The 12,745-nt window shown below is 42.2% G+C and overlaps 1 protein-coding gene across 1 annotated transcript in view; it reads right to left on the minus strand.

Annotated features, from left to right (window-relative positions):
* The window catches only part of CAPN9 (calpain 9), a 361,781-nt gene that overhangs the window by 261,548 nt on the left and 87,488 nt on the right, over positions 1 to 12,745 (minus strand). Inside the window, exons 2-4 of the mRNA XM_085612050.1 lie at positions 11,244 to 11,313; positions 2,093 to 2,211; positions 788 to 921 (exon numbers count right to left, since the gene is read on the minus strand). Coding sequence (XP_085468176.1) covers positions 788 to 921; positions 2,093 to 2,211; positions 11,244 to 11,313 — 323 coding nt within the window. The remainder of the gene's footprint in view (positions 1 to 787; positions 922 to 2,092; positions 2,212 to 11,243; positions 11,314 to 12,745) is intronic.

Raw genomic sequence — 12,745 nt, forward strand, 5'->3', positions numbered from 1 at the left:
CCTCACAACTTGAAAAAGATTAAAAATATTGGCCTTCATTCCACATCACGAGTTTTTATTCTGTTCTTCTGCAGATTGTCTTGTTATTTTACTCTCGAGTTCTCTTTATCCTTGCTTTCGTCCCTTTTTGTTACGTTTTTCCGATCGTTCTCTTACTTCTTCTTTCGCCCTATTCAACCTTCCTTTTTCTTGATCTGGGTCAAATGTTGATGATAACAGCTAGGTCCTGTTCCCCAAAAAATGAGCAATGGCGTCCACCACCTGCAACCACCATCTCAAATTAAGCACTGATGCCTAACCCCCTCTGCCATATTGTTAGAGTTTCACTGTAGCCAGCGGCGAAGCGTGGGTTGCCAGCACCCGGGGCAAGGCAAGTATTCCTGGCGCAAAATTTGAAAAGAAAAAAATTGTAGTCGATTTTTTTTTCTTTTAAAATAGTGCGCCCACTAAGAATTTTGCGCCCGGGGAAATTGCCCCTGTGGCCCTGCCTACACTACACTACTGACTAGCTCACCACCCAAGGGTCGACTCGCCAAAGACTTACACCAGCTCATTTGGTCTTTGCTTTCCCTCTCATCCTTTAGTTGTGACTTAGTAGCATCACTGGCATTTGCACTGGCTCTTGATACTAAAACTGTAGCTACTCGGGAATGAGAGTAGAACCAAGAAGTGGGGAAACACTCTGATGGAAGAAAAAAAGATTTATCCTGGATGGAAAAATGACTGGCTTTGGGATCCTCAGTGACCATAAACGTTTGAACCATCTTCCACACTTGGAAACACTTACTTGGCATACGCCTTTTCCAATAAAGCGCTCCAAAACTCATTGAGGTCAGCTGAGTGTAGGAAAACCAGGCGGTCTCTGAAGGTGGGCAGCCGGTCATCAATAACGACGTCCAGCCACTCATTGTGCTGCCAAAACTGCAAGGTACAAAATAAATAAATAACTTCTATGGTAAAAGCACATTCACATTCAGAAGTGCAAGAAAATGTGTATCCTGCCTAACTTAACAAATCAAGTTCAGCGTCCTTTGGTTAGAAGCGAAGAAGTTATAAAGTGCATCAGACTCCTAGATCATGTGCTTGTTAAAGAGACACAGACATCCATCTTTTCAACGAGGTTCCAAGTCATTGAAAAAGCCTTTTGGGCAGTATGGCATGGCTAGGTGCGTGGGGCTGCTTGAAGGGGCAAATGGGGGGGTGGGGGAGGGGCTGGTCCTTTTTTTGGTCACTTCACGGCCCATGGGACCAAAAACTAAAAGGCGCACACACTCATGAACATATTCATTACAGGGTGTCCAGAGAAGTGATTGGAAACCTTGCACTTTCTAGTCTGCCTTTTATTGCAACACAAAGTCATCAATTAGTTACCCAACAGACCACAGTCTTAGAGGTATGTTCTTGCAAGGTAAAACATTTTCTGGTGTGTGCCCTCACCCTGCCAGTCTGTGTGCCAGCTGTGCATCACTCTAAATGAGGCCCCTCGCCAACCATGTGGGATGATATTTAGGGTGGAATTAAATTTCGAATTCTAATTGATTCTGCTCAAGGGGATATAGTACAAGCACTTTTCAGACATTCTGCTGTACATGTCAGGAAATCAAGATTTGAGTCAAAACAGGATTTTGTGTCTGGATCAAGATAACAAGTTCAGTTGGAAAAAAACAAACATCAGGATCCGTATTATACATAAGGTGCACGTTCTCTGTTTGCGCCATGGCGCACCTTTCAAAAGATGCACCTGGTGCAGAATGTGGTAGTGTGCCCTATTATAATGAATGTGCTGCCCCGCTCCATGTTTCTGTGAGTGGGGTGCATTCCACCTGCACAACAGATGCAGGTTGTACCCCTTAGTGGATACTTAAAGCGTTAGGACAAATATGTGGAAAAACTGCTCTGTAAGTAGGAATCATTTGCATCAATGTAAAGTTGCATTTGACGGCATAATATGGAATATTATCCCGTGAACCCATTTTACTTTACATGTGAACCGCGTGCAGTGTGAAAAAAGCACAGAACACAATAGATGGCAAAGAGAGTGAAAGATTACCCTGAAAAGACTTTACCATGACATGCCTTCCATTTGTCTTACCTGAAAATGAAATATCCCAGCGTACCCCTTGCCAAAATTCTGGTCTGGAGGGACAACACGGTGTAGGGTTTTTTCATTGAGGGTAAGCGATGCTATTGCTGCCAGTAGCCAACAATCACCTACAAATATAACAAATTTAGTTAATATCTTAAGTATATTCTGAGAAAAAATTAGACATGCTCAAGGGGCCACCATTCAGTACCCAGGATTTCCAAATCCCTCAGGATGCTATTTGGAATTGAAATCTACATTTAATACATTTATGAAGATGTAAAAGCATGCATAATACCATATGCAAAACACTCCCCTAAGCTTAACATTTTGACCTCCTGTATCAAATTGAGGAATATTGTCACACTGACTTTAGGACTTTCACTTTCTGTTAAGAATCCAAGGAAAGACCTTTGAACCCATACCATCCTCAATGTCTTGTGTACCCAATCTGTGTGTTTTATACCTACAATCCTTTGTATCTGGCGTTTTCAGCATCGGCCATGCCTATTATAGTTAATGTTTTATTTCTGAGAGTCAATTCCAAACCGCTGGGCTGGGCTTGCTCAGCCCACCATGAAGTATTTGAGTATTTGTTTCATAAAAGCCACTTCGAAACTGCTTGCATCTGCGTTTTAAGACATTTTCTTTGGAAACGTATGCTGTGAATTTCATGAAATTTTTTGGGCCCCACTCATACGATGGTTCACGGACTACATTCCAAGTATCTTTAGTCTCTGAACAATCAGACGGCTAGTTTAGAGTTCTTTTCCAAGACTAAACTTCACTCTTAAAATTTAGGGAATAAATAATTACCTTTTATAAGGATTATAATGTCAGGAGGAGCGGTAGCTGGTTACACAGACATACAAATTTGTTATTGATACATCTTAGTCAAGGATGTGATGTGAAATGCCTACATATTGCTAAACTGTTCTTGAAATTTGTATGTTTTAGTGTAAAGGCATGCCTGTGCCAAAACACGGATAATCTGGTAGTAAAAGCTACAAAGTGAATAAATTCCTGCCTCCTCTACTACTGTCACAAAATAAATAATTTTCGACCACATCCCCTACTTTTGTCAACTCCTCCGGGGTCCCAATGCCTCCACATCTCCACCTGAGGGAGAATAAATAACAAAGGTGTCACCTATATGGTTCTATTTGGAAATGGAAGGGCTTGTGCCAGAATTCCCTGCTTTAGGTAAACTAGCTTCATCATATGCCTCGCAAACATCACTTTTCACACCATCCCCTTATTCGCACCTAGACTACGATGTAAACATACACATCCCATTCACACACCTGACACCTCTTAATCCATCCACATACCACTCAGTAGAACACACACAAATCCCAAACCAGACTACACTCAAACAATGCTCATCAATACCCAATCTATAGTCATACAGGTTCCACATATTGCCGGCGTATTCGCCCAATACAACCTAGATGCACCTGTTAGCACTGAAACCTTTATCAAACCTCACTCCACACAGATCTTAGGCATCCTCATCACTGATGGCTACACCATCCAACACGCAGGCAACACACAAAGCAGGAAGGGCACTTGCAAAAATTTAAAGGACATCCTGCCCTGCCCTGCCCCGCCCCCTTAGCAACTCTGCCAGTCCTATGTATTTTGAGGTCCGCTCTTGCCACTTCACTCTCTCAACCTCTGAAACAGCCTGTTGTGAACATCATGACAGTTGCATTTAGTCAGTCTGTTTTATCCCTTATCTGCTGTTAGCTTTTCTTTATCTCTAATAGAAACTGAGAGGTTCTTGGAACACATGCAAAAATGTTAAGATCGTCATGGCCACCCACTCTGTGGGCTGACATGTTTTTTGTTTTTGTTAAATGGACACAGCCAATACATTATGGCCCTTTACAGTGTAGGCTGCCATACTTCTAATTGTTTACGAAGATGGATGCCTAAGATCAACATGTAAACAGAGCTGGCATATTTTGCACCAGGTCAGTTAAGTCTTCCAGAAATCTTACTGTCTCTCAAACCTGTTTTATGTTGAAACCTTGAGATAACATCAGTGGTCCAACAGTATCAAAACCCCAGAATGTGACCATTGATTTTGAGGGGACTTTGCGCTAGAATTATCACCAGAGGTCACACCAGAGTACCGAGCCAACTGTTCTCAGTTAGAGAATTGATTTCAGAAGCAGTGGAGGTGTCCTCCACAGACGTACATATTTTGATTCCTTGGCAGAACTTTGATAAAGTATAGCTCAAGCCAGCCATTCAAAAGTATTATGTGTGATCCATCCTTAAAAGCTCAAAAGGGAGGCTTACTGTTTGATGCTTTACATAAGAATTAACATAGCACTTAGAAAGTGCTCTAGCGTTGTGTTAGGATATCAGAAGCTCACTAACATGTTAGTAACATTTATCTTGTTTTTGCTGACCACTACATAACCTGTGTGGTTACTGTTCATGTTATATGCACTATACTAAGTATTTTAAAATAAACAATTGAAGTTACCTGCTCATATCTCTAAGTGCTACCTTTGAGTTCCTTTATCATAAACAACATATTGTTTAGCTTGCCACTGTGTCCCTGAACTCATCTAAAGGGACTGATAGTAACCTAAAGTGTCAGTTGTGGTCCAATTTGATTTTTAATTTAATGTTGGTGCACTGGACTGAGTCCTTGCATTAGAGGGTTAGAAATCTGACCCCTGCGGTTTAGGAATGCCCGAGATTTCGTATCAAGCCTCCTTTCATCTCATCTATAGACCACTCAGACCAAATAGAAGAAACCTCAGACCTCATCACATCTGCTTCCACCAAGCACACCCACCACACACTCTCCAAAGATTTCAATCTAGCAACACAAAATATGTAAAGGAAGCCTTCTACGCACTTTTCAACATAATGGGAATAAAACAATTTATCAATAACCCACACCACTCCAACACAATATACTGGACCTTATACTGTCAGCATTTCCTAATATCAACTGCCAGACACCTATAGGCCTGGGCGGAAATGACTACTAAGTCGCCCCTTCACCATTGCATATGCTACCAACCAGCATCAAGGAAAACTGAGAAGAGGAAAATTAACCTTGCACTCCATCAAAGACATCCATCTGGAAAAACAAGTCCAAGAAGAACTAAACAACCTACCAGAAGACTCTAACCCAGTGCAGATGACCGTACTCTCCTAGTAATCTACCACACCACTATGATAACTCATGTCAAACACTATGCCCCTCTGAAACCTGATCCACCAAGCCAAAGCCTTCTCTTGGTACACTCAAGAGCTCAATGAAAGCAAAGGTAACCAGATAAAAACAGGAAAAGAAATGGAAAAGATCAAAACACCCAGATAGGCTCACCCTACTCAAATCATTATGCTATGATCACTGATCCCTCGTCATCACAGCTAAAGCCCCCACCTACAAAAGCACCATTAGTAAGAAAACCAACAGAAGCAAAGCACTCTCCAAGCCTGTCAAACACTGCACCAATCTTCTCCCCAAACACACAGTCCCTGCTTCCGATAACAAATATAATGCCATTACATTTTCTTCACCCAGATTGACAAAATCAAATCCAACAGCATTACCACTTCCACCGCCCATCAGTTCTAACCATCTCCCATCAACTGACCACCAAACAGACCTCCTTCAATCCAATGTTGCTTATTGCTTACGGATCTCTCCACTTTCCTCAACTCTCTCAAGGCAACCTCTTCTGAAGATGACCTTTTCTTCTTCCATCAACAAATCAAGAAGAGGTCCTACACGTCACCACATTGTCAATGCGTCCCTAAGCCAAAGAATATTCCCAGACACCTGTAGAGCAGATCAGATTCTTCTACTACTAAAGAACCCATCCCTGGACCCAGCTACCCCCACCAGCGTCTGCTCTATCTCCCACATTCCATCATAGGGAGATTCATTGAGAAAACAGTGCCTTCACAGCTACAGGAGCAGATCAACAAGGGTCAATTTCTACAGAACTACCAATCAGGCATCATCATACGATGCTGCACTGAGACAGCAACATTCCACGTAGTCAACAATACACTCCTCCTGGATAAGAACAAACCCTGCCTCCTTGTCCTGCTTGACCTCTCTGCATCCTTCGACAGTGTCAACCATTCAGCTCTGACCAACACCCTGAAATCATGCATGGGATTCTGAGGTACTATTTTGAAATGGTTCACATCCTGCAACACCAAGTAGCACCAGCCTTTGCAAATAGGATCTACAAGATCAAGGATATTCTACATCTCTTGCAAAGTTCCCCAGTGCTCCATACTCTCTCCCATCATCTTTAACCTCAAAATGAAACCCCCGTCGGATCCATTCTTGCAGGCAACAGCATCAAGATCCATCTATTCAAAATGCAGAAGGAACTGAACTCTGCCTAAAAATATTCTCCCCAACGAAATACAGGAACTCAAATCCTGTCTCAAACACATCCAATCGTGAATGTCAACTAATTTCCTGAAACAGAACTCCACTACGACTGAATTTCTCTTGCCAACAGCACCAAACAACCCCAGATGCAAGCCTGGCTCTTCAACTTTAACCGACTAGGTTTTACTCCTCAGTTGACAGACCATGTAAAATGTCTGAGAATCACCCTTGCCAGACACCTCTAGTTGAAGCAACACATCGCCAGGAAGATCAAGAGAGTTTGGCTCCAACACTCCCGCTTGAAGAAAGTGACACTGGTTCTCCTTTAGATTCTTACTTTCGAAGAACCATACAATATCCAGTCCCCTCCATCTGGAAGGAGGTAATGACTTGCTAGCTGTTCGCTGTTATCACCCTAGTTCCCAAGAAATGTATCCTGCAAGCAGCAGCATGGATCATCAAGGGCTCAAAGAAATTCAATCACAGCATCTCAACATTAAAAGACCTACACTGGCTCCCCAATCCTGTTCAGGTCATCTTCAAGACCAGCTGCATCACTTGTAAAGGCCTCACCAATGAGACCCCAGCTTATCTGGCAAACATAATAGCCATGTCTGTAGTACAACCACAGATCAGCCACCTGGAAATCACTATACTGGAGATGAAACATTGCAGGGAGATAAAAAACAAAGAAGGCAGACCTTTGACATTCCTGCTTCCAAGATCTGGGACAGCATCCCTTTTGACATTAGATCAGCACTGACTCTCCTACAGTTCAGAAAAAGCTAAAGACACACTTCTACAAGGAAACAACATTTTACCTGTGACCATCAACCATTGATGGTCTCTTCCCAGGGGCGGTGACCTCTGTTCACCACTACATTGCTCTCAAGCTAGGTTTGCACTTTACAAATATCAGCACATACCTTCATACATACAAACCCAATGTATTGGTGTGGATGTTGAGATGGACGCCTTAGCTAGAAACATTTCACTGCAACATATAGTACTGTGCCTGAAAAGGAGGGCACCCCTGCCTGCTGCCATAAGCACGGTGCTCCATTCACATTTTTGCTTCTCCAGAATAAAGTATTTCTGAGCTGCAGGAACATTTCATGCATGTCCTGCCTTCACTGAGAGGGCGGAAATGAGACATGCTCTGTGGCTTTAGTGGCTTACTTTCCTGAAAGGGTATTTCCACTATGCCTTTGCCTTGCAGCTGCCATGTAATAGGAGGAATAAGGAGTTCTGTACAGAGAAGTTAGCATCTCCATATTGAAAATGCTAAATTAATTCTTCAAAGATAAATATAGAAGCAGCAGGTTCAACCTGTTACTATCTTTTAGGGTACCATAAATCAATATGAGCCTTCTATAGTTCACTTGGTAGAGCGGAGGACCATGGTGGATTAGAAGAGATCCTTTGGTAGGCGCATGACTAGAAGGATTGAGGACAAATTGCAAAAGATTTGCGACTGCGCTATTATATGTCCTTGGTGGTAAGTAAGGCAGTGCATGGTGGAAACACCTTTGACCATCGTATTATGAAAACAGATTTGTGGACATGGTAATATGTGACAAGTATGTTTGTACATAATTGTGTTGTAGTTTGTTACAGAGGTTAAGTGCTGTGTTGTTTTTGTGTGCTGTTGTGCTTTTGTGCTAGAGTAGGAGTCGTGACATCAGTGAACCCAGGAGTCGGGATTCCAGAAGCAGCTATTGTTAACTAATCAAACATGACTTGAATACTGTGTCTGTATGCGTGACTGCTTGGCTATTTGTGCCAAGTGCCTTTGTGTAATGTGTGCGCACCTATGAGTGTGTAGCACCTGCTAAAATTCCATTTTAACCAACGAGGAATTCGTTCACGAAGACAGGCAGTTCTTGCCTGCCTCACACCCCATGATCCTCAGTTGAACTGTAGATTTGTGAGGTTCATGATGGCAGTGGAAAAGAAAATGCCAAAAGCTGACTCTTAATTACATTTTAGACATTCTTTGTATCTCACGAACCTCACTTGATCTGCGGGCTTGTGAAGCTCTGGAAGGCAGTGGTCAAGAAAATATTAAGACGTGTTCTTAATTGTCTTTTAGATAATTTTCGTATTCCATGACCCTCAGTAGAACAGTAGTCTTGTGAAATTCATGAAGGTAGAGGAAAAGAATTCGCCAAAACCTGTTAACTGTTTTTTAGGTAATTTTACTAAAGAATCTATATTTATTTATTGTTATTTAAAATATGAGATCTTATGACTTTATTTAGAAAGGAAAAACTGTGAGTGGCGATATGTTGTTTCTTTTTTGCTTTTTTTTGTACATAGAGGTAACTTAAAATTTTCTGACATATTGTTTTATTTTAAAGCTTGTATTGCAATGGTTTTAATTAACTATGCAAAAAAAAACTACTCCTATTTCTACGAGTGTGTATGAGTGTTGCACCCAAGTCTGGTAAAGTACCGCTCCGACCAAAAGGGAAGTAATTCCTGGTAACTTGTGAGTATCCATGACATGCTGTCCAACCCGGTTAAATTCTTGCCATGGCACGGTGGTAGTATTTCTTGGCAAATTGTGGGCAATCGTTGCATGATGCACCTTATGACTCACTCAGTTCTTTCCACCACTAACTCTTCTATGAGCTTCATCCAACGCTCTCCGTCTCACTTTCTTCTTTCCACCTCACCATTTTCTCTCCATCTCTCCTTCCTCTCTAACAGCCTCACCCTCCTCTCTCTCTCTACCTGCTCTGCCTCTCTCTGCCTCCCCTCCTCTCTCTGCCGTCTACTTCTTGTCCCACGCACCCTAATTTCTGTCTGTCCACTTCTGCCCCTTTCCCCACCTTCTGCCCTCTCTCTGTGCCTCCTACCCCTCTCTATATATATCTCTGCCCTCTCTTTTTTCCACCACCCCATCTCTATCAACACCTCATTTTCATCACTCGCTGTCCTCTCTGCCTCCCACTCATTGCTGTATCCCTGCTCTCTCTTCCTTATCTATCCTCTGTCACACATCTCTCCAACTCCCCTGTTCTTTCCAAATCCACCTCCTTTCTAACTCCTCCAGCCTTTCTCTCGCTACGTTATCCTTATTTTCTTCTCACGACACTGCAACCACTTTAATATGACACACAACTAAACACGGATATGAAAAATGAACACAACACTCACATGAACGCACAACAGAAACACATGAGTTAAGCTTGCAGTGCTGCTGCAAGTGCCGTAGCTCGTGCCTGGTTTTGTCTTCGCTGCTGTACCGCTTCTGTGCATATATTGTTCCGGTTCTCAGTGCTCAATTTGAGCCGGTGGTTTCCGGTGCTCGGCACTGGCACTTAATTGTTGGCACCGGTACTTATAACACCACCACATTGAGATGCGGTCTGTCTCGTTTTGAATTGAGCACAACAACAGTTGTTTAATGTTCAGGTGCGGCCCGTGCAGGTAAGAGCGGTTAGGGGCCAGGTTGGAGGGAGGGGGGGTATTCGATAGATGACCACGAGGGAAAATGAAATAAATAATTATTTCCCTCATCTTTGTCTGGCGAAATCCCTCCAACCGGCACCACCGCCCACCGCCCTTACCTGCATGAGCTGCTGCTGTTAATGTTTATGTATACATTACAAACTACTAATACCAGCCAGGCAAGCAATTCTTATAGCTTTGGGCAGCCTGAAATAATCAAAATTGTCACCCTTGTTGAAGTATCATGGGTCGTAGTTGTTATTGCCAGTGCAGGCAGGGGCAGTGTGTGGTGCAGGCTGCAGTGGCCTCCTGAGGCGAGCCCTGGTACTTATTTGTTTACAAATTAAGCACTGCCTGTTCTGTGTGTAAGAGTAACCATACCCGTTGCTACCCAAGTTCAGAATGCACTAACAGTGCAGCACTGCTGTCACCATCTGCACATCTCTATCGTTTATTTGTGTTCAGGAAGCTTACACTTCTGCTGTATCTGTGTTGGTTGTTTGTAAAGGTTAGTAAAAGCCTTTAATCTATAAAAGAGCCAAAGTGAATGGCATTTGCTCACGTGAAGGTGCTACCTTGTGTCCTTCACCAATCACAACCAACCTTGAAAAAGCATGGTTTACTACCGAACATGATCATCCATTATTGGTTTAATTGTCTACTTATTTATAGAAATTTCATTTTTGAACAGTGTGATAATGCAATACATTATGTATCTCAGATGATAAACTACTACCGCTACCACAATGCAATTGCAAAACATTGCATGAAATGCAGCAATATACATCCATCCTGGGTAGCAGGGGAGGTTTCTTGTGTTTAATTGAATCTGAATTTGAAGAATGACATATGCACAACAAACACACATGGCATCAACATGTACTACTGCCTTTGACAAACCCCCACTACAATTAGTTTAGAAATCTGCTTCTACTTCTGTTAACACATATGGTTTACGGGCAATGCTTTCATCCAGGCACTGACAAAGGATTCGGGAATTAAAAAGTAGAGCGGCTATGACTTATTCATATAAAGATAATGATACTTGACTTGGCACCTCAGTAATTTACCTTTGTTCTTCAAGATATTTAAAAGCTGTACAATAGTTTTATTATTTTTTATGACCATGTTTTATGAGTATGCCTGTGGTACTTCACTGTAGGATTAATAATAATATGCCAGGAATGAAAATGTCAATGTATTAATTTCACCAATTTTCTTTTACAACTTCCACCAATATAATACCAAACTTTAGTGTGAATGCACTTCCCCTCAAGTTGGGTAAACAAAAGATTGAACAAGAAATGTATACCAACTCACCAAGATCTCCCTGGCAGATATCGGTTCTTGAGGCCCCTCCAAGAATGAACTCCGGGTTGCTGACAATTTGCTAGGAAAAGAAAACAAAATTAAAAGAGATGTGAATATCAGTGACAATGTTATCCCACCTTCCCTCCAGTCGGAACTTGGAGTTGTAAGGCTAGACATAAGAAATCATCTTGGACTCTTTGTGTCTGTGCTTGCATTTGTGTGTGTGCGCTTTCTTTTGTGTTAGTACTTAAGATAAACATTCACTTTTCAGCATTTTTAGGTTTCGCCTAGCAGAGATTGCAAACGAGCTACTGTGAGCTTCCAGTGCACTTACAGCCAGCCCATTGCCGACCATTGGTTGGCTTTACTGTCACTCTCATTTGCTTCCTTCTTATTCAATAGCTTGCCTTTCTCTTTTTGTGTTTGTACCTCCACTGGAGCATAACTTATCATTTTGACTGGCTGACTTGTATCCTGCCACTGCTTGTATTCAAGGAACTATGTTTTTCTTATTCATTAAGCACTCCATGAGACAGCATGCGTTTTCTATCTTCTTCCTCATGTGCTGCTCCACCCCTCAGTTAGCCTGCCCCCACGCAATATTGTCCCCCACCCCTCTCAGCTTATCTGTAAAACACAGCAAAAGGGATATTTTTGCAGGGGTATGGCTAAAAAGCAGACTTTAAGGGTTGTTCTGATTTTATCTCCTACATTCCACATATATTTCATGGAAGCACAAGCTTTGTCTCATGAGGTCTTTTAGGGTGCTGGGCCATTTACTGACATTCGGGGCAGATGATGTATTGAGCTTGACACCGCTTCAGGAGGCCCATAAATTGACTATTACAGAGAACAAAATGGCTGAATCCTGTGGAAAGTAAGATGGACCATAGCAAGCGTTTTCCCTTTACATTCTGAAACTTTCCTATTCTTTTTAACTTCTGTTCAGATTTTCCTGAGTGAAAAGTATTTAAAAAATAAACCATGCCATTTATAAAGATTGAAAACACTGAAGTCAGTGTACAGTTTTGAGGTACCGTAAGTTATGTGTTGGTTTTTCATCCAGTACTTTGATGTTTTCTTCTTTTTTAAACAACACTTTATAGACAAACATTGGCAAACCTAATAGCTCAGCTCTTGCATTATAAACATGAGTCGTATTGGCTTTGCCTTTGCTTGTTCATTTTGCTCTGCTTTGCAGGGCAAATTTTGCTTCAGATAGAAGTAACAATCGAGAACTCCCATTTGTCTCTTAATGTGTCCTGGATAAACTGAAGGAGGGAGGCTGGGTGCTGTAATTTGCACCAAGGGTGGTTATTTACACCAACCCTCACTGGCCACGCCCCCTTCTCAAGTCTATCATAATGCGGGCAATGGGTTCAAGGTCTCGCTACTCCCCAGGCCCATCCCCCTGCTGGTACCTTCCTCACAAATGGTGAGATTTTGTTTGAGATTGGCAGGTCTGCAGTTGTACTTATAGGATCTTATTACCTATACTAATCCACCACTAA

The sequence above is a fragment of the Triturus cristatus genome, chromosome 6 (genome assembly GCF_964204655.1).
Source record: "Triturus cristatus chromosome 6, aTriCri1.1, whole genome shotgun sequence".
NCBI lineage: Eukaryota > Metazoa > Chordata > Amphibia > Caudata > Salamandridae > Triturus > Triturus cristatus.